Source organism: Platichthys flesus, chromosome 6 (assembly GCF_949316205.1).
Source record: "Platichthys flesus chromosome 6, fPlaFle2.1, whole genome shotgun sequence".
NCBI lineage: Eukaryota > Metazoa > Chordata > Actinopteri > Pleuronectiformes > Pleuronectidae > Platichthys > Platichthys flesus.
The window spans coordinates 11,435,089-11,457,501 of record NC_084950.1 but is presented as its reverse complement, the minus strand read 5'-3'; the positions used below and the strand labels follow the sequence as shown (position 1 = coordinate 11,457,501).

Sequence of the window (22,413 nt, the reverse complement as noted above, 5' to 3'; positions counted from 1 at the left end):
TTCACTCCTGTAATTTCCTGTTTGTGGTCACAATAAATAGCAGAATGTGGAATTTGTCCCCAAAAAGGGAAAATTGCAATTCCATTATCTCCTATTCTCTGGACTAAATATTAAACCACTGTGCTTTATGGCCTACTGTACAAATATAAAACTCGCTCAATATGTCATTTTGTATTTCTAGCATTGTAGAAAATATTTTTATTGCTAAGATTATAGAATAAGGTTGAGAATATACGCCCAGGTGCCATAGAACAAGGCAGGTGACTGTTAAGCGGAGCAGCTCGGAGGCTGACAATAGGCTGTCTATACCTGTGTAAATGTAAAGCAGGTTGACGCTGATGGCGCCTCAGCCTCAAAGAGGGAGCGAAGAAAAAAAAATAACATTTTGAATCAGAATCAGGCAAACCAAATTAAAGGGGGTGCAAATCCCCTGTGAGCCGTCTCCCTCCCCATTTCTGGCCTATCATCTATCTCTGGACCATGGTGGGGTTGTCATGTCGACCAGCCCACAAGTTACTATGACAACGGCTCAAGGGGAAGCACTTGCTAGGGAGGTTATTGCCTCCTTGGGGATGTGAGAAGGACAGGGGGAATGTGTGCGGAGACAAAGATAGAGGGACTTATATACACCACGAAGCCTCGAATGAAGGGAGAGGTCAAGTTGGAGTGTGTTAGCTTGAAGTGTGTTTGTGTTTGCGACGCCTGGTCCCATTCATAATCATTCACAGCTGGACTCAGTAAGTCAGAGTTGCCCCGTTGCATCTTTGGTTGCACAGCAAAGTTTTTTGCTCCCCCCTGGGCGAGGCCCGAGCCCCTCCAGTACATGATGTATTACACTTCCAACCCAACCGCCATACCCTGGGGCAGAAAGGGGCGGGGGGCACGGGAGGGAGTGACATTAAGGACCCTCCAAGGTGTCAGATGGGTCCCCAGCTAACCTCCACCCCCCCTCACATTTTGTCATATAAATGTCATAAAGACAAGTTTGGAGTTGGGGAGCTTTTGGTTCCCTTTCTGCCTGGGGGGTATCTGAGTGGTTAATTGCCCCATTAGCAGTGACAGGGTAAATTGGTGGAAGGGCTAACTATATATTACAATAAGAAACAACAACCCCTGGCACACACCTGAGGGCATTGAGACCATGGTGTGCTTCACAGTACGGCCTGTGCATGTTAAAGTGTGTATGCAAAAGAGAGTGCGAGTGTAAATTTGAGATGAAAATGTTCATTCACATGAGAGCTTTAATATCGGTGAAAATATTACAATTCCATATTTATTACTACGGAAATGAATTCACAGCGTCAGTCTGAGGGTTCGTCTCCTCTAGTGTCTGTGCTGAAGTTTCTCAAGGCGAACATTTACACTGACTCAATTGTGGAATCATTTGACTAACGTGAGAAATGTGAAACTGTTTTTCAGACAAGACTGTTTATTTTATTGTGAAGCAAAAACATGCAGTGGACTGTGTGACACACGCCCTGCACACACAACATCGCACATGTGTATTCACCTGGCTTCTTATTGTTTTAGATGGGGCCTATAAAATGTGGTCGCAAATTCAAATGTGAATGGAAATCTACATCAAAAACCGCTGATGCAAATAACACCAAGGATTATTAGAAAATGTTTTATTAATGTTCCACAGCGGACTGGTGATAATTTGTTTGTGATGAAAATACAGTTTAAAATCCAAGCTAAATTATCAGAGGTAATTTTAAATTTTCATATCGTAGGTACATGAGAATAAACTGATCAACCTTCTGTTTATCTCAATATTTCTCATTTTATTAAACCTTTTAAAATCAGGAATGGACCTATCAGTACTGTCACACACACACACACACACACACACACACGTTAAGATTTTCAGTCATCGAGGTCATGGTTGTGTTTCTAAGTGCCACACAAAGGCAACTGGACGTGCTTGAGGCTCTTGAATGAGAGGTGAGACGCCTTTGTGCAGCACCTTCACATATGGACTGACGTTAAAATTATATCACCACTCACTGCCATTGTCTTTTTGCTCATGAACTCGCATAAAATAGTCACGAGTCTCAAACTGCAGCCATAACAACAGAAAAACACCCATGTGGGCATAAAGACACACTGAAGAGTCCCTGATTTATGCCTGTGATAACCTGCAGTCTTTGCTTTGTGGGCATGTGCCAGACAGACAACGCTTGAAATCGTAAAATAATTATTAAATGCACTGCAAACGTGGGTCAAATCATTTAGAACTTAATTACAGGCCAATGCATCGATTCTTTACGCATTTACAGATGCGTAACTGCAGGAAAAACACCAAATCTAAATGCCAGTGCAGTCAAAACCAACATCACGAAATATCATTAATATTCATGTTCTATTCCGATATGGCCTTGTAGTGTGGTTGTTTCACGCAACAGTGAGCTGATAGTAACCGCTATAACAGTTAATGCAATAATGCTCGCCTTCCTTTTTCTATCCTCCTGTGGAAACACTAATATTCCTATAGGTTTTGCGTGGGGAGCTTTTGCTGCAACCCTGCATCCTCTGTTAAATCTTTTTTCTTTTAAGAAAGAGGAGGTCAGATCAGTAAGTCAAAGTCTGATCAAAGAGTGAATTTGATCTTACAAATAAAGGTTGTTTTCACCTTTTTAAATATGGACGATCGACAGATTGCACATCCAGCCTTAAATTCACAATAGTATTATCATAACAATGGAGCCGAGTGGCGAGGACGGGACGGCCGGAGCAGAAACCCCCCCTGAAGGTCCAGCATGTGCGGTGACAAACACAAGGATGGACACGTCAATTTTGATCCTGAATTATATATATTTCGTATTGTTTAACATCTGAGAAAAATCAAACAGCAAACTAACACCCGCGAGCCAGACCCGCAGCGTCCACCTGCTCGGTTAAATAACAAAGGTGGAAGGTGTGATTTCTTATACAATCATACTCAGACCAGACCTTTTTTTCTTTTTTGATTTAATCTTACATTTTTTTTAACGTCTTTGTCTGGGAGAAAAATCAGTCTCTCAAATCCCGGTGCTTATGAGATACAACTTTTCAAAAGCAAGGGGTCTATAGGACAGAAATGACAATAAACTCATTGCGATTTTAGTGTGGAATATAATCTATAACCCCTCAGTTATAATCCGCGATTTATTTAAAAGAAGATAAGGATATGATTAAATAATCCTCAAGGGCCTTTGAGTGTGTTTGTTCCTCAACAGTGAATCACGGAGATTGCGTCGCATTTTGAGGCACTTTTCATTTATCATTTAACAACAATATTCATCTAAATATCCTGTTAGGACTAAATTAAATTAACTTGTATTTCGAGGCTGCGGTGTTTCGTGTTGTTTTTATTGTGTATTTATATGAAATCAAACAATTTCTATTGAATTGTTTCATGTCTATGCTTCTTATATATAAGCAGAGGTTCAACTATAAATGCGCTTAAAGTGTAGTATTGAAATTTTTCCATCCATATCAACCATTTTATGAAAATAAAATTCAACATTTCTGTAATTTCTATTTTCCTCTCCCCTTGTGTCTTCTCTCTGCGTCCCCGGTCGGCTCCCCCGCCCTCCTCTCTCTCTCTCTCTCTCTCTCTCTCTCTCTAGTCCCCTCTCTCTCTCTCTCTCGTGGAATCCTATTGATCCAAACGGGCTAATTAGCGGTGTCTGCGCAATTACGCACATGCGCACTAGGCGTAATCTCAGCCATTTTTTGAAGGAAACTAATTAGCAGGAATAAAGAGCCAAGTGTTTTTCCCCCCACAGTGATCAGAACTCATTCTACCTCTGGAGCTCGCACATACCCCTCCGTCTCCCCCCATCGTCTGTTTACTACAGCCTATATGTAGCTTTAATTACACTGTTGTTTGGTAACAACTTGGACCCCGCTGCTCCCTCTCTCTCTCCCTCTCCTCCTTTTTTTCCCCTCTCCTCTCCTCCTGGCTCCGTAAAACACGCAGAGGATCATTCATAAGGAATGAGTGGTCCCTCTATACGACTGTTTTGTGGACTACTTTACATTCAGCATACGGAGCTTTGTGCCGGAGCCGCTGCAGAAATGTAAGTGTGCCGTTTGTTTACGATATTTAAAGAAACAGGGGGAGCCGGGAGGAAGCGATCCGGCGGCGGTGGCAGGGAGGAGGAGGGTGTTTGGCCAGCGCTGCCTGGTCTTTTCGTGCAGATCTACCGTCTTTTGTCGCTGTGTTTGTGCATTGAGTCACCTGTTACTGGAAACTGAACGCGATCACTCTTTGGTTTTTGCGGAACGCGCAGAGTAGTAGCGGTGCGGTCCACTGTAAACAAAGGCCGGGCTATAGTCTGGAGGCTGGATGTTGGTCAGCGAGCTTGACAACACCGACCGAGGCTAGGGAGTGAACTATTCAGATCGCCGTTCAGTCAAACAGCCTCGAATAGTGCAAAGAACGGAACGACCACAGCTCAGTGCTATTACCTTGACTCTGGAGAACAGTCTGTGTGCGGTCCACTGGGTCCTCACGCAAAACAGTTGCGTTAAAAAAAGCAGCGTTTGTCCACGTCCCAGTGTGTTTGTCCTCCTATACGATCACAGACAAAATGTAATATCCTAAAGTATAGCCACACAACTCTTCTCTTGGTCTCTTTCTCTCTTCCCTTCACACACCCCTGTCTCTCTCCCTTCTTGTCTCTTAACCAACAGACACACACATACCAAACACACTTTTTGTTAGATCTTTCCACCTGATTTCATGTTGCTACATCAGTACCATGCACACCTCCATAGCAACATTGGATTTGTGCATTCAAATTTTCCGAACCCCATCAATATGCCTGCTAGATTACAGGTGCCCTGTCTCAGTGTGTGTGTGTTTGATTGACATGATCCGAATCAGTCTGCAGTGCACAACAGGATGTGTACACATTATGACACACATACGCTGGATATACACACACACCCCTTGTTAAATGATGGTTTCCCGCACTTGTGATCGATGGCGAGCCAGGAATGCTTGTATAAATAGTTACATTGCCGATAGACCCAGGTTATTGATTGCAGTGTAAATGAAAATCTTTATCAGATTAGAGAGTGTTCTCAGCTGCTGGCAGCCAGGCTCAGCCCCTCAGCGCTCCCCGGCAGGACAGTGGACAGCTGCAGTGGGCAAGGGTCTGTGGCCTGTGACATAAACACAGTACATTAAAGCACTATCAGAGTGCCGATATGAGCCATATATCTTTAAGCTGCAGAGAGGGGAGCGAGGAGGAGGGGGGGGGGGGGGGTAGGTGGACTCCGAGGGAGAGGGTGTTGAAGGAGGAGGGGGTTGGTTGAAGGAGAAGGTGAAAGGGTACATTAAGGTCTCTCCTTGATTAAAAAAGGTCAGTAATGAGATTGTGGGACACATGGTGAGAGAGATGTATCTGTCTCATCTGGCATCAATCCGTCACTCACAGGAGGAAAGGCCAGATTAATTTTTTAAGAAGGCGTCTGTAGTGATGCATTTTTTTTTCATGATATACTCGATTGTTTATCACTTATCTTCAAATAATCATTTCTTTATGATAAAATGCCAGTTTGTGATTTCAAAAGCAGAGGAAGTGCAGCGTGAACATGTGCATATTTTTTAGATTTATATTTAAAACACAATGCACATTATTTCATTGATGTGTATGTATATGGGTGTGTTTGTGCTGGGCAAGCAATGACACTCAGGGGACCCACGCAATATTATATATTACAAACAATGGGGACAAGTCAGAATATAACACACTGCTCTAAAACATCACACACTATTGTCTGCAACATTACCTCAAATTTCAAGCAACACCTCTGAAATCTAAATAAAAATTGTAGAAGCATCATAATTGTTTGTTGTACCTTGGACTAAATTAAATTATGCAGGTGCTTTTATGTGTTTGCACAATGTTTCATAAAATGGTTTGTGCCTCACATAATATCAATGTGAAGCAAAAAATAAAGACACGGATACATGGGCTTTAAAAAACAGTGGTTTTATCCGCTTTTATCTAAGTGTGGCAATTTAGTGGAAGCCCTTTAGCTCAGAATCATTCAGTTCTTTATTTAATCCTATCCCCTGAGGAATATTATAGACCTCCTGCGTAGCCTCTACCCGCATTCCTCTACCTAGTTTAGTGTTCATGCTATTGATTTTCCCATTAAGGGCTAACGCTAACCCCTGAGTAACCAGCCTCTGTATTGCGCTCTGTGAAGGCTGTATTGAACAGATGCTATCCAGGGACTCTAATCAATGGCTTCCACTGTTATGCAATATTATTTACATGACTCATGTATTTCAATTCTTCTCTTTTTTCCCTTCCCCTTTCCTCTGTCTCTGTCTATCCTGTTTTCTTCTTTTTTTCTCTCAGGTGGGGTAGCAATGTGCGGCAGCTGTAGCCTCTGCTATGGACAGCGGTGAGGGAGGCGGAGGGGATGGAGGGGGAGGAGAGGAGAGAGATGCTGACCTCAGTCCCCAGGCTTTATCTCTTCCTCTCCTGACCCAAGCGGTCATTCCGGAGCCAGGGTCATCCTCTTATACCTCAGCCATGGCCCCTGCCAAAGAGCCCCTGACCCTGCCTCAGCAGGAGGAGGGCACAGAGGGGTCCCAGGCTAGAGAAGAGACCCAGGGAGGTGATCAGAAAGACGGAGGCCGACACACACAGGAGAATAAAGCATGTCAAAAGCAGGGGATGAGGGAAGACTTCGGGGAGGGAGATTTGTCAGGGCAACAGAAGGAAGAAGGGGAGGTGCATGTACGTGTGGGAGAGGCGTCAGTTACAGGGGGCTTCCCAGCAGCCCTTTGCAGCAGAGGCGGAGAAGAGGAGAAGGAAGAGGAGGAGGCCATCTCAAACCAAAGCCAAACCAAATCCAAATGTTCTTTATTACCTCAACAGAGCCAGCACAGCTCTTCTTCCAGCACTGCAAAGGCCAGTGGCACACTCGACAGCAAAATAGCCGCCTCTCCAAAGCCCTCTCCCACATCTTCCCCCTTTCCAAAGCCCTCCCCTTGTCTTGCCACCTCTCCAAAGCACTTCACTGGTCCATCCTCGTCTTCTGCCCTGCTGAGCGAGACAGAGGTAAAAGACATTAAGGGAGATCAGGGCTGGATATCTGGGTTTCCTCAGAGCTTTAAATCCCAGCAGTCTACTATGGCTTTTCCACTGGCAGGTACGGAGCCTGCCAGCACACCTGCTGAGGATGATGGGTCGGCAGGGGTTTCTCACTCTTCCATTACCAATGGAGATGGTGCCAAAGCTCCAGAACCAAATGAAAACCAGCTAGACACAGAAGGGGACGACGAGAGAGACAAAGAAGGAGAACAGAAAGAAGCTGTTCTTAAAAACCTCAACCAAGACCTCTCTTCGAGTTCACTCACAAGTCACATGACCATAATGCACTCACGCAACTCCTGCAAGACCCTGAAATGCCCCAAATGTAACTGGCACTACAAGTCCCAGCATACACTGCAAGTCCACATGAAAGAGAAACACCCAGAGACAGGGGGGCAATGTGTGTGCGGTGCATCCGGAGGAAAGTGTGTGTGTGGTGGTACAACACAAGGTGTGTGCAGTTATTGCAGTTCGGGCAAACCCCATCCTCGCTTGGCCCGTGGTGAAACCTATGCCTGCGGCTACAAGCCGTACCGCTGTGAGGTCTGTGACTATGCTACCTCATCGAAAGGCAACCTCAGCATACACATGCAGTCTGATAAACACCTTAATAACGTTCAAAATGGAGGACACTCTAATGGTCACGTGCACACTTCTCACATTACCAACAACAGCAGCTCCTCCAATGGTCACACAGTGGATGAGCCGGCATACAAGCTCCCACTCTCTATTCCCACGCCTACAACCCAGCCCGCCAAGCTCACGCCACCTGTACACTCTCACTCTCATGGAAAACGGTGGCGGTGTGATGTGTGCGACTATGAGACCAGCATTGCCCGAAACCTGCGCATACACACCACCAGCGAGAAACACACACATAACATGCTACGGCTCCAGAGAGGCTACTATCTATCTCACTGCAGGAGCCTCACTCCACAGCTTAAACACCTACAAAACACAGGTGAGTAACACTTCACTCCTCCTCCTGTCATCCAAGGTGAAAGTCTGTCATTCTTAAAGGGTTTCTCTCTCTGTTTTTAGGTGCCGAGCTCTCCATGAACATGCGACTCACCAGTCAGCAAGTCGCAGAAGCGCCAGTCACCCTTGGCTCTACACTGACTCCCTCTCCGTCCCCCTCTCCCTCACCCCCTCCAGCCCCATCTCTGTCCCCCACTGGACCGCTCTCTCAAGGCATGTTCCAATGCCTTGTCTGCTCCTGCTTTTCATCTGACAGCACAGAGATTGTGGAGCAGCACTTGAATGCCCCTCGCTCCTTACCCCAGTCTGAGTGGTGCTCCCTGGTTGCTGGTGGCTGCCACTGCAGATTGTGCGGCTACACCACCCCACTGAGGGCTAACTTCTCCTTACACTGCCAGACTGACCGACACCGCTCCCGTTACCAGCTTACTGCCCACATCCAGGAGGGAGGAGACAGGGGTCAGGAGGGAGTTGCCCTTATTGCTAAGGGAAACCCCGTCCAGGTCAGGTGCAACCTGTGTGACTATGTGACCAGCAGTTTTGAGAAGCTACGAGGACATTCCCTGGGTTCACACCATGAGGCCGGCGTCCGGGTTTACAGAGTCAGTACATTCTCAAAAATAACCTTAAGAACTATTTGAACAATTTAATGCTAATCATAGCAGATGTGAGTCATGTTTTCCAACCATAATAATATCACGCATTCTCTGTCTTTAGTTCCTGCAGCAGTATGATGGAGAGGTTGATGGAGGTTCGTGGCTGTTCCATTGTCTCCTATGCAACCACTCCTCCTCCTCTAAACTCCAAGTACTGAAACACAGTCAAACCCCAATCCATCAGCAGAGGGAAGAGCTTCTACAATTGCAGCCAATGGGTGGAGAGGAGCTGGCAGCCATTTTTACCATCAGGAAGAGTCCTGATGGCGTCACAGGTGAGAATACGAACTGTGTGGGTGTGTGTACTCGCTGACATAAGAGCAGCTGTCAGGGGGTTGAGATGAAAAGAGTGAGAAAATGAGTAATGGCTGCTGCTGAGATATTGATCGAGTAAATTGATTAGTCAATACACATCCTTGTTATATCCCCAATCACCCCTGACAACAGCTAACTAGCAACTGCTAATCAATGAACCAAAACAAATCCTGTGAACAAGAATGGGGGATGTCGAGGCCAGTCACCAGTCTGTGCAAAGTAAAACACTGAATTTACATTGTCTGGAGTAAGTGGACAACAGACTCCCAACTTCTACAATGAGTAGCTCAACACTTAAGTTGTAAATGAATTCTATCCTGTGATTTGCTTCTGTGTGGACTAAGACTTATTGAGGGGAACTGATGTCTTGTAGGTCCATATTACCTCTACTCCACCTCTGAGGAGAATCTAATGGGGAATCAATACTTGATAAATACTGAAGGAGGCAAGGAAAAATGAGGTGTGGTCAAAAGACACTGGCCTCTTTAAAGGATGTTATCTGGAGAATAATATAAACTACAATAAGCCTGATAGTTTGTGAGAAGACATTGTACGAAGCACTGTATTTGCATAATGTTAAGTATTTGTCTTTTCCTCTTCCAGGAGAACTCAGTGATGATATGGATACTTCCAGCGAGACCAGTGGTATTTTGGAAACAACCAAAGACACATGTAACTTGGGGGTGAAGCAGATTTCAGAGGAGACAGGTATGATTGCTTCTAGATGCAAAATAAGTCAACACACTCTGCAACATATAACTCAAATGATATTGTCATAACATATTCTAAATATGACTCTATTTTCATGTCAATTAAATGTTTTGCTTGAAGACGAAACCAGGGGGGAGGAAAGAGACAAGAAGGAGTCATTGAGCGCTGTCAAGCGTCCGTCCTCTGGATACGGGGAGATGGAAAGCTCCATTGAGACCAAACGCCCGAGAATACACCAGCAAAATGAGAACCAGCAGGTGAGCTGATGACACACGTTTGAATAATTTAAATATTCCCATGTGCACCTAAACTGTAAAAATGGCCACGATGAATGAACGGATGCGGGGACTGGAAGACATAGAAGTTGCTCGTGTTATCTCAAAAACCCATGCACACCGATGCTCGCTTGTTGCTTTCTAATTGAAGAATTTGTTTCTCTCTACACTCAGACTGTCCAGTGCCCTCTGTGCCAGGTTCAACTCCCATACACACACCTTCTACCGCATCTCACACATCTGCACAGTGTGGCACAGGACTGTGTGGACAAGCTCATCAGCACAGTAAGTATAAGTATGCAAGTGTGTATTTGTTGTATTTGCGTTCATCGGGAAGCAACAAAAAAAAGAAAAGAAAAGAAGCCAACGCGATGGGGGATGGGGGAGAGTGAAATGTAGGGAGACAATTCCATTAAGAAGGCACCAGAGAGAGAGGCAGCGCTTTTTTTTAATGCATGTTTAAGTAGCTCCTCGCTATCATCTTTGATGCAGCCGTGCATTCTGTGTGTATGTGTATGCGCGTCTTTTAGAGTGGAAGAGAGCGGGTTTGACTGAGAGTGTGAGGGAAAAGCCAGTCTTTCTATAATGCATGTTTAAGTAGCCCTCTATTACCAGAAGTGCAGTCAAGCTAAAAAGGGGCCCCCATGCTTTTTACTGTGTCTCTCCAACTAACAAAGACTGGTCATCTATCCACATCACCATCCTCCATCTCCCTGGCCCGTATGCTAAGTGGCCTTTGTCTCTTGCTCTCTTCGCCTCCACTTCACTGACTGCTTTTCACCCTTTCTCCCCTCTGCTGTCCCTCCCTCCCCCTCCAGCGACTCCTATCATTCCTATTCTGCAATCTCTGTCCCTGCCCCTCCCTTTCTGTCTCTACCAAGCTCTCTCTCAATTTCTTATGAGTTACCCCTCCCTTACCCGCACTCTCTCTCGCCAAGGCAGTTTTTTTTTGTTCATTGCCCCATACTTCCTCCCTCCTCTTCCTGCACTCTCTCTCTTTTTCATATTCTATTCCCCTTACCCCCCAAAACCATCATCCTCCCTCCTTCCCCTCTTACCCCTCCCTCACTCTCTCTGATAGTAATTGAGGTTCATTAATTCAGACTGAGGTGATGATGGCCATTATGTACCTTGCTTTCCAATTACGCTCTCTAGATTAAGCCTGACCTTCAGTTTTCTCTGCTGTGTGTGTGTGTGTGTGTGTGTGTGTGTGTGTGTGTGTGTGTGTGTGTGTGTGTGTGTGTGTGTGTGTGTGTGTGTGTGTGTGTGTGTGTGTGTGTGTGTGTGTGTGTGTGTGTGTGTGTGTGTGTGTGTGTGTGTGTGTGTGTGTGTGTGTGTGTGTGTGTGTGTGTGTGTGTGTGTGTGTACATGCATGGTTGTTCCTCTCTTTCTCTTTTATGAAGAAAAAACTCTTGTCATGTAAATCTCATCCTTACTTGTCTGTCCTTTCCTTAGGGTAGCTAGCTGTTCACATACAGTAGATAAAGTATTTGCTCTCAGTGCTTCAAGCTGTGGAGATTGAGGTTTCCTATATGAAGAATGATTTTAAATAAATTCATTATTCACCTCAGTAAAGTTTTATTAAACCCTTGGGGCATGTTGAAGGGTGTCGTAGGAGCTGAAGGGCAAACCCACATATCTCTAACCATATACACTTATTACCAAATTGATGTGCCTAGCTGCCCATACTGCTTTGCAGGCAACTGCAAAATCTAATAACCCAGATTCACACGTTAATGTTTTATGATATTAGGAAAGGGATTGCAGGCGCTCCATGTTTATACATCTTGATATTTGCTTGCTATTATGCCATACAATTATACATGTTTTATTCATAATGTTGGATTAAGAAAATATGGAAATCACTTTTCTCTTTTATTCTGAATAGGTAAAACAACACTGAGTGTAACTATCATGAAATGCAAATAAAAAAGAGACACACAAAAATTGACGAACAAATACATTTTCTTTCTTCCAGGTCAAACCACCCGTGGAACAACTGCCTCAACTGCAGATGGAACTACCAACAGACACGTGCACAGATGAGACTCCAGAAAATAAAACCACCAAGAACAACAATGCAAATTGTGTCAATTCTGCTGATTCAATTGCCTCTGTTGATTCACAGAAAAACCAAGGTTGGTATGCATTAAAAAACTGACCACAACTTAGTAATTAATATTAAAATTAAAGAAAGATGGACTTGTTGGCCTAATGTTATAGAAAAATAACTGAAAATTCTTAATCACTATAAATGTGCATTTTTCAGGCATTTCAGTGGCAAACACTGAGGGAGATGTAGCCGCACCCAAAGATGTCACAGCTCTACTTACCCCACCCCTTGAAGAAATAACCACTCACCCTTCCAATGGCAGACTGGCTCCTAAGTCCCCGACTCAGATCCCCCCCTCCTCACCCATCTCCCCACCTAGCGATCCCCCTTCTCTCTCTGATCGCCATGGTTACCGGTTCCGTTGCAGCAGGTGCAGCCTGGCGTTCCCCACTCAGGAGAAGCTCCAAACGCACTGGCAGTACCATGCCATGAGGGCGGCGACAGAGTGCCCCCTCTGTTCTAGACAATGCCGCAGTCAGGAGGCCTTGCAGAGACACATTCAAAACACACATTCACAGCTGGACAACACACAGGGGCAGAATACAGTCTTACCACTTCATACTACTCAATACATGGAACATAATACGAGTTCTGTTCAGCAAGAGTTTAGTTTATCACCACAAGTGGGTCAAGAGGCAGGAGAAGGGGAGGATGAAGACATAGAGGAAGAAGAAGCAATGGGCATCGAGGGAAAAGAGGAAGAAGAAGAAGAAGTTAAAATTAAAGAGACGGATACAGTTGGTGAAGATGATAAAGTTGAGGAGGATTTAACTGAGCCAGAGAAAGGGTCACATGAGGAGATGATATCAGAACATGGTTCCAACTCTCTTGTCAGAAAGTGCTCTAACCCCACATTGGACCGCTATCTGGATCCATCCAGGCCCTATAAATGCACCATCTGTTCAGAGTCATTTACTCAGAAAACCATTCTTCTGGTCCATTTTAACTCTGTGTCCCATCTCCACAGGGCCAGACGGGCCCTAAAGGACTCTGGCACAGGTGTTGCGGCCCCTGAGGCTCCCCGCGGCCTAGACTCTCGACCTTATCGCTGCAGACTTTGTGGAGTAGGCTACAGCCAGAGCTCTACACTGGACATACATCTTCGCTCTGTCCTTCATCAAACTAGAGCTCGTGCTGCCAAGAACACAGCTCCACAGACCCCAGCATCTAATGTAGCTGTTCCATTGACAGTCACCACCACTGCTACTCAGCCTGGTGCCACCAGAGAGGAAATATCGCCTTTCCCCAAGAGGCTAGATGGAAGAAGATCCTCAGCCTTTTCACTATTAGATCCTGGACTAGCAACAGAGGTCAAGCCAACCCATAACCAAAATAGCCAGCAAGCTAAAAAGAAAGTGGCAGAGCTTATAGCATCTCGAAATCAGCTAATGCTTATACAGCAGCAGCAGTTAGCTCAGGCTCAGGCACAGGCCCAAGCTCAGTTACAACAACACACAGCTATGCTCCAGTCCCAGGCATTGCAGCACCTCCCCTTAGGGATAGAGAATCTCCTTAAACAACACTTCCCCCTGACTCCAGACAACTTTCTGTCTCTGCAGCAACAACTTCTCCTGCCATTTTACTTATCAGGAGACATGAAACTAGACATGAGCCTAGACCTTGGTCAGTTGCTATTGGCCAACTCTATCCAAAAAGATCAAGTTAAGGTAGAAGCTAAAACTGAGTCCCCACCTGAAACTGATGAGAAACAAAACCATAAACAAAGCTCCAACCCAGCTGTAGGCCAATTTAAGGATCATGTGCAGTTTCAGACCAAGATCGAAGCAGTCCGCAGAGGATCCTCCATCAACCACACTGAAAGAGAAAACAGCAATGCTTGTCTTGAGGAAGAAAAAGAAGAAATGCATGTTACTACGGTTAAAAATGAGAGTCAAAAGGAGGAAACCCATTCTCCCTCATTTAATCTACTTAAATTGCAGTGTCCGCCTCCCAGAGTGCCCTATGCTGCTGCGAATGGGGAGCCTCTTAGAGCCCTACTACAGAGTTATGGCTATGAATTGGCAATGCAATATACACAAAGTAGACACAGACACCAGCAGCAGATTGCAACTCAAATGATACCGTATGAACAACAGTGCTCTGATCTCACTAAGATGGTCGTCTGCTTAGAGGTTGAAAGAGATAAGTTAGTAGTTTGCAATAAGGATAGCAAAGTAGTACATGGCAATGGAGACAGAGATAGCAGAGTATGGACCGAGAAAACTCTAAACAAAGGTGAAAATGCAGCAAATGAAGAAAAAAGATGCTGTGGAGCAGGAGAAAAGTGCAAAGACTGTGGCAAGTTATTTTCAGATGCCTTGATTTTAAAAACCCACCAGGAATACATTCATAGCATGATGTTTCCCACTGCTGTACTGGAGAGTTTTTCCAGAAAATACAGGCTGCAATATGACCAGATGTACCCCCTCACACAGCCTAACTCTAAGGAGAATTCAACTACATGCCCCCACGCTGCAGTTCCAACCACATCAACATCTGCGGAATCAGAAACACCACAAGACCAAATTAAATCTGAAGTGAAAACCATTTCACCCTCACCTGTATCCTCAGTTTCAGATATTGTTACTAAAACATCTGCTACAACTACAGACCCACCACCAACTGCCCCATCAGTTTCTTCTCCTCCATCACCACTGCAACCTCAAGAATGTCCACAACCTGAGATTCCCATCCCAGGTACATCTGCTTCAGCTACTTCTCATACCACGTCCCCAGCTAAATCCATACCTACAATACCTATGCTATCTCTGCCCCAGCTTCCTATAACCCAACTGCCATTACCTAAGCTTTCCCTACCACCCATTCCTTTCCCCATGGAACTACCTCTCCTCTCTCCAGCTATGATGCAGTCTGTGGCTCTCCAGACCCAACCTTGGTTAGACTTGAGTGTGAACCCTGAGTTGGCAAAACTCTACCAATCTCAACTCAATCTAGGGCAACAGCCACAGCTTAGTCCAGCATTGCTAAGTCAGACTCCACAACTCAACCCTACATTGCTGGGTCAACCATCCCAACTCAGTCCCATCCAAACAGGACAGCAACCTCAAGTCAGCCCATCAATGCTTGAACAGCAGCAGGGTAAGAGAACCCGAACACGAATCTCAGAGGAGCAACTGACTGTTCTGAGGAGACACTTTGATATTTACAGCCTCCCGAGTGATGACGAGATCAACAAAATGTCTTCTCTGTCTGGACTGCCTCACAAAGTCATTAAACACTGGTTCCGCAACACCCTATTTAAGGAGCGCCAGCGAGACAAGGATTCTCCTTATAATTTTAATAACCCTCCAACCACATCCCTGGAGGAGGGCAAAGAGGAAGTAGCACAAAACCAAACTTTGACACTTGAACCATGTTCACTATCCCCACCCCCCCCAGCCATCTCTCCACAGCCCCAGATAACAGATATCCAGAGAGGCGAGCCCCATAGGGGTCGGCGCTCTTCCCGAACCCGCTTCACGGAGCAACAGCTGGAGACCCTACAGGGGGTGTTTGAGGCCACTCCGTACCCCAGAGAGGAAGAATATGACAGAATGTCTGCTCTGTTGTCTCTCCCTAACAGAGTCATTGTTGTATGGTTTCAAAATGCAAGACAGAGAGCCCGCAAAAACCAAGATGGGGGACGGGGGACTGATGATGGATTAGAGGGAAAGAACCAGCCTGACAACATTCACAGACAGAGAAATGGCTGCTTCAAGAATAATGAAGATAATGAGGATAAAAGCTGTGGCGATGAAGGACAAGGTGACTGTGAAAACTCCATGGATCTGACTTATGAGTACTATACCCAACCCGACTCACCTGTTCTTGATTCTTACACTCAAGACACAGAAAGTGAACAGCAAACATTTAATGGAGAACCGACACTTGTGGCCAGGAAACAAGAGAATAAAAACACCTCTTCTTTTGCTGATAAGTGCCCAGCTCTGGTTCAAACTCAAAATGGATTTTCAGATGCTGACTTTCATCAAAAGGAAAAGGTTACAGTCAAGAAAACGGGCTCCTCTTTAAAACTCGAAACTAAGATTCAGCCAGAAAGTACTCCAGAAAGATCTCAGCCTTGTTTTTCCTCCTCTTCACAAAAGACCGTACCCACCATCCCGTCTATATCTCATTGCAGCCAGGCGTATACCCAAAGTTCTCCTTCAGATCAAGCTTGTGAAAAGCCTGCAGATCCATCACCCAACCTCCCTTCTGCTTCAGAGTCTGAAAAAAGCCACACTGGGCTGCCTGATTCCACCTCAAGCTTACTCAGTGAAGCCCAGTCACAAAACCAGCTGCTTCTCCAGACCCAGGCTCAATTCCCATGCAGTGTCTGTCCAATGTCCTTGCCAACGTTCCAGCTGTGGCAGGAGCATCAGACCAGGCACCTCCTGGCAGCTCAGTCCCAGGTCCAACTCATGCATTCTGGCTTCACAGACCGAACCATGCCTTACATGATGCTTCACCCCAACCACACCCTGATGGCCAGCCAAATGCTTTCAGGTGCTTTGTCCCAGATTCATCCTAATCCTACACATTCGATGATGTCACATTTAAACAGTATACAAATTCAAAACACAATCTCTGATCATTCAAGTAACAACCTCGCGGGTCTATCTCAAGGTTCCCTGACACCTATGAAGCAGAATACAAAGCTTATATCAGAAACCAGTTTTGAAAGCCAGAGGAGCAATAGAGAAGTTGAGGAAGAGCACAGAAGGGATAAGCGTCAGAGAACCACCATCACCCCAGAGCAGCTTGAAGTGTTGTATCAGCGTTACAGCTTGGACTCTAATCCCACAAGAGGAGTACTCGAAAGCATTGCACGAGATGTGGGCCTAACAAGACGTGTTGTTCAGGTAATATATTTGTTTTGTTTTAATAATGGGAATTTTTTTACAGAGAGATAAATAAGAGAAAATAACATTATACCGCTCTGTGTCTCAGTTTTTAAAACACATGGGTTTTTCCTTCACAGGTCTGGTTTCAGAATACACGAGCCAGAGAGAGAAAAGGACAGTTCCGGTCGATGGGGCCAGGATCCAGTTTCAGCTTGGGTTTGAACCACCTTCGCTGCCCATTTTGCAGGGCTCTGTTCAAGGTCAAGAGTGCTCTGGATGCCCATATGAGGTCCCGTCACTGGGCAGAGGCTGAAAGAGCAGGTTACAACTTATCAATGAGTAATGTATCCAGTGGGCAGATTGGGATGACCGTGTTGTCTGTTATGGATAGACCGGGCCCATCTATCACCTCCAACCCTACCCAAAACCATGCTTATGTAATAAGCAACAAAGAGTTAACTGGGAGTCCACCTGTCACCTCTTTGTCTTTAACCACTGATCTGAACAACCAAGAGGAGGATGATGACTATGAGGATGATGAAGAGTATCCATGTGATGAGGGTTCCAGTATGGCTGACCAAGAGTCTCCTAGTCCTGAGGGATCTGGGGGTCCAAGCTCTGATTGGGGTGAGACACAAACTCTGCAGCAACACCACCACCATCAGCAACAGCGCCAAAGGACACAGATGAGTCACTTCCAGGTACTGCAGCTCCGAGACTTCTACAGGAGTCACCGTACACCCAACCGACATGAGTGCGAGGCACTGGGCCAGGAGCTGGGGCTACCTCATCGTGTTGTGCAGGTAAATGCTACATTACACATTCTTATAGTTAGTACTTATTAAAATGTTATTTGGTCTATGTAAATGTTCCAATCAAAGCTCTTCAAGATATTAAGGGCACAAGGGTTCATATTTATTTATTTATTTTTTAACAGGTGTGGTTCCAGAACGCCAGAGCCAAGGAGAAAAGGGCCCGGAGCCTAAGCTCTGACTCTGCAGAGAGGGAGCAGGCTGAGCTGTCTGCAGGAGCAGGGGAGAGGGACAGAGCTTAAAGAGGAGGACCAAGCTCCCTTTGCTTCCTTCTACGATGTTTTCCCCCAAACCACTCCTGCACCGGCTGTCGACCTTCAAACATATACCATGTCCACTTTGCTGCCAAACCAGTAACCTGAACACCCCAAAGATGCAGAGCCACAGCGGCCCAAAGAGAAACTCTCAACTGAAAATAGGAGAGATCCCAAACAAAGTCCTCTCTAACACAGCTTTCCTCTTTTCATATTGTTCTTAGACTCTTCCCTGGTCTGTCCTTTCTTGTTGAAAAGAGCTCCTCTCCCTATTCTGTCAGACACCTTACTACAACCAAACACCACCTTGTTAAAAAACCAACCAGATGCCACAGAGGCCAAAGAGCATTCTCCAAGTATGTGACCTCACTGCCCAGCTAGACCTGCAGTCTACCTCTCAGTCTGCATGACAGACTCACTGTGGGTCCTCCACCAGACTGTGCTAGATGACTAGCTGTGTAGCATGTAGTGCCAGTCTGTACTAGACTGGAAAAGAAATTGTCAAAGAGATTTTAGTGTAAATAGAGAACTCCAAAAGATACACTTGAAGAAAAACAAAGCGGTTAACAGTGGAAGAAGAAAAAGGAGGAGAAAAAAAGGAATGATATCTTTGAAATAGACGGAGGTATTCGCATAGAGCTTTTGTAAAGACTGACTCAGATTCCAAAGCTCGTAACCAAAATTTTACATGTCTGTGGATTTAGTTTCAACATGTTTGTTTTCAATAACAAACAGCAGAGCTTACGTCTGTACAGTGAATGGGTGAGATCTGCATCTGGCACTGGTGAGAGCAGTACTAATAGACTGATACCGTGCTAGGAAGCAGCCTCACCCTCCACAAGCCAATGATGAGTCTTCTGTTGTACATGTACACCTTCTATGTTCCTTTAGTGGATAACAGCCCAAATAGCACAGAACGTAAAGGCCAGTTTGTCCTGAAAGGGGCAAACTATTTTTATAGCACTCAACCATTATGCTGTATATGAAAACTTTAACCAAACTCAAATTTACATTGTGTGTGTTTAGTAATAGTTTCTTAATATAAATCGTATGGATTGAGATAAACTGTCTTGCTCCAATATAATAGTGTCATGATTATGAAAAGATTATGACAGCTTTGATATGTTCAGGCGAGGTGTCTTATGGCCTTTCTGTTCTATTTGATTATACCAATGGCTTACCAATGTTATGTGATTTAATGTAAAGCTTTCTATGCTCAGGTCAACAGCTCAACATGGCTCCCCTTCAAATAAGATCTTAATACTGTATTTTTCTGTTTTTAAAACAGAAGAAGCATGGTTTAACCTTGGACTAAGTATTAAAGGATATCTACAAAAACATGTCTGAATTTCAAAGATCTGAGCTTTTCACCTTTGAGTATTAGATTGTTACAAAAACCTTATTAAAACTAAAGTGTTTAATAGTGTGAGGGGTAAATGTACAGTATTTAGCTTTTGTATGGTTGACTCAAGACTTCATTGGATGTTTGAGACATAGCTCCCTTTTCCACTTGCTGATAGGGAGCTACTGCGCAAAGCCGAGAAAAAAACTTTGGATGTTATTGATGTTATTTTTGTACACTTAATTTATTTTCCCTCTTTCTCCCTCCCTTACATGCTTTCCTCTTTTTCTCTCTACCTTCCTTCCTCTGTTCATTTGCAACCAGTCCTTATTCTAACTGTAATAATGATAATATAACAATAATAGCTAAACAATAATTAATGCTTTAAGACAAAAATCCAAAGACGTGATAATACTTTAACCATATGACCTACAAAAATAAGCGCTACTGTTTACTTGACGATGTATTGCTGTTTTTAAAGAAGGAAGGAGTCCCTATATCTAAGCTACTGTTTTCTGCCTCTCATAAGCACACTGGAGACTGTAACCAAAACCCCAAACTAGAGCCATGGCAGTCTGTAATATAGCGGTTAAAGAGTTTTACTTCTCTTGAGAAATGTTGCAGTTTATTTTTTCTTTCTTTTTTTACCATAGTGTTGAACTTCAGCCCTTAAGGATGTCCAGTTTGCTGCTAATGTACTGTAGTTTTTAACAATACTGTAGAAGATGCATGCTCTGAACGCTTTACCACTAGGCTTTAATGACTACAAACTGTAATGATACCTGTGATGCTGTTGATAAACTGCTCCTCTGTTGAAAAATAAATGGAAATGTGGGGCTCAATTCCATCAAGTTTGTTTTCAGTATCCTGTTGACTACCCATACCCAGAAGATAAAATGGCTTCAGTAAATCCAGGATATTTTTTTCTCCACTTTACAGTTCCAGAGAAACCTGCTTGGGGCATTGATTCCTCAATACAAATGGAGATACTGCAGAGCTATTTGAAGGAGTTTAGCCCCAAACCTTCCACTAATATGGTGTCAGTCATTCTGTATTGCAATGTCTCTTGTCCATTTGTCCAGCTAAAACGGCTTTGGTGAACTCAGACTGACATCACAGCCAACCTTCCAAAGGATGTGGGCTGGCTGAAAATGCTGTCATGCTTTGTTCTTAAACTAACCGATGTTTACGACAATACCAATGAGCTTTCTTCTGTACAGAAATGTGCATTCCAAATAACAAAAAGGCAGTTTCTTTTGTATACTGATTATTTTGAATTTCATTTCTCTCATATTCTCTTGATCTTAGTGACTGTAAGATGTACATATTGGGGTACTCTATGGTGAAGGGACTCTGTTATCCTTACTGTAGGTAAAAGTATTCTTTTCATTTTTTCTGGATATGTTGTTGCCATAGTGATGACCAAAAAGATACCTGTGATGTGCACCTGTCCTTATGTCCTGCTCCAGTGGTTTAGTGCGTCTCTATTCTCTCCTTCCCCCAGCTCTCCCTAACTGGTGTTTGTTCCTCTTCCTTTCCCAAACTCCACTGAGCTAAATAAAGTCTGCTTTGGTGCACGTTTTTGTGTCATCCCTTTGGTGTAACCGAGAGAAGCCATTTTGTGAATGTTGTGGTATGTGAGCGTGCCTGGCTGTTATTAACGTGTTTCATATTCCAGGTCGTATATGCGGCGGTAGTGTGTGTCTGAATGGAAAGGTTTTGATGTGCAACCGTGTGTGTGAAACACGGCTGTGCGTGTAAGGCGTTTGGTGAATGGAGCCTTGACCTCTAGGGTCACTTCATTAATTACATCTGTGACATTCAGCCAGATGAGTTTCCTTTGTGACTAAATGATATGATGAATATTAACGACCTTGGATGAATTACACTGCTGCTCCTGCTACTGCTGATGATGATAATGTGTTTTACGACTCCAGGAGAGAGGTGATGAAAATTGCACACTACAGCACATTTAGGACATGAAGATATTCATACGCAACATTTCAAAGACCACAGCGTAGGTTGGTTGAGCAGTTTTTATTATTTTGTTCTTTTTCGTATTAAACTTCCACGTGGTTCACAGGCAAATCTACCAGCGACATCAAAAAAAGTTGTATGAACACAGGAATGTGTGATCATCAAGGGCCTCAAGAAAAAAACTTTGATCTTGTTTGTTTGTGTTTTCTTTAGCAGCGAACCATTCACCTAACCATTAAAGAGAGATACGACAAGAGGAAACATTGCTTTAAAACTGAAACAAAAGAGCCCAGAAACATACGTTAAGAAAATAGCAAAGTAAACACAGAAAAGCATTTGAGATGGCTTGGTAGCTGATGATAGCCATCTTAGAAAGTCATCCTGATAAAGTGATCCCCCACCATTTCTCCTTCTCCCTGTCCTCCCCCTCTTAATCAAATGAGTACTGTGCAGCTGGTGGGGTTGCGGCAAAAGGGGGTATGAGTGACTACGTGGAGAGGAGGTGGTGGGGGGGCTTTGAGGGATGGCGTGAAATTATTGCCTGCTGGTGTATATGTGTCGCTGGGGGTAGTGGGGTAGAGTAGGGGGTTGGGCTGGAGCTGTGGGGGGGTGTAATGTCATTGCCTGCTGGTGTATCTGTAGTGGGGGCTCATTTAGATTTAGATTGGTTATGTGAGGAGAGAGCTGAAAGGCCAGCTCATGTTTATGCATGAATCCCAAAGCATGCTGCTGTGGTGGAGCCCTGAGTTAAAGAGACAGAGCTGAAATACATTCGCACATTTAGACACACCTCTGCTTCTTCGGATAAGGTTTCAGTCCAAGCGACGCTGTGCTATCAGATACATTTCAATCACTGTTTGTGTTGCGAATGCCTGTTTGTGGCGTTGACTCGTCTATCTGGGCCTACTTGTGTTTATGCAGATGGTTTACACCTCCGACCAAACAAAAACCACGTCTCTTCTTTTTTTAATCAAAAAAATTTATCAACTACAGTTTAAAAAATTCAAGCATCGCCATGCTGTGTCCTGATGAT

At 44.5% G+C, this 22,413-nt stretch overlaps 1 protein-coding gene across 1 annotated transcript; it reads left to right on the top strand.

Annotated features, from left to right (window-relative positions):
- The first annotated feature begins 6,398 nt into the window (after window positions 1-6,398).
- LOC133955848 (zinc finger homeobox protein 3-like) lies at window positions 6,399-20,970 on the top strand. The gene is made up of 10 exons (XM_062390885.1): window positions 6,399-8,064; window positions 8,145-8,683; window positions 8,799-9,012; window positions 9,656-9,760; window positions 9,884-10,020; window positions 10,213-10,323; window positions 12,017-12,176; window positions 12,308-17,013; window positions 17,133-17,798; window positions 17,933-20,970. Exons 1-10 carry the CDS (start codon window positions 6,399-6,401, stop codon window positions 18,047-18,049), a joined length of 8,421 nt encoding a protein of 2,806 aa, XP_062246869.1. The 3' UTR covers window positions 18,050-20,970.
- Window positions 20,971-22,413: the final 1,443 nt, after the last annotated feature.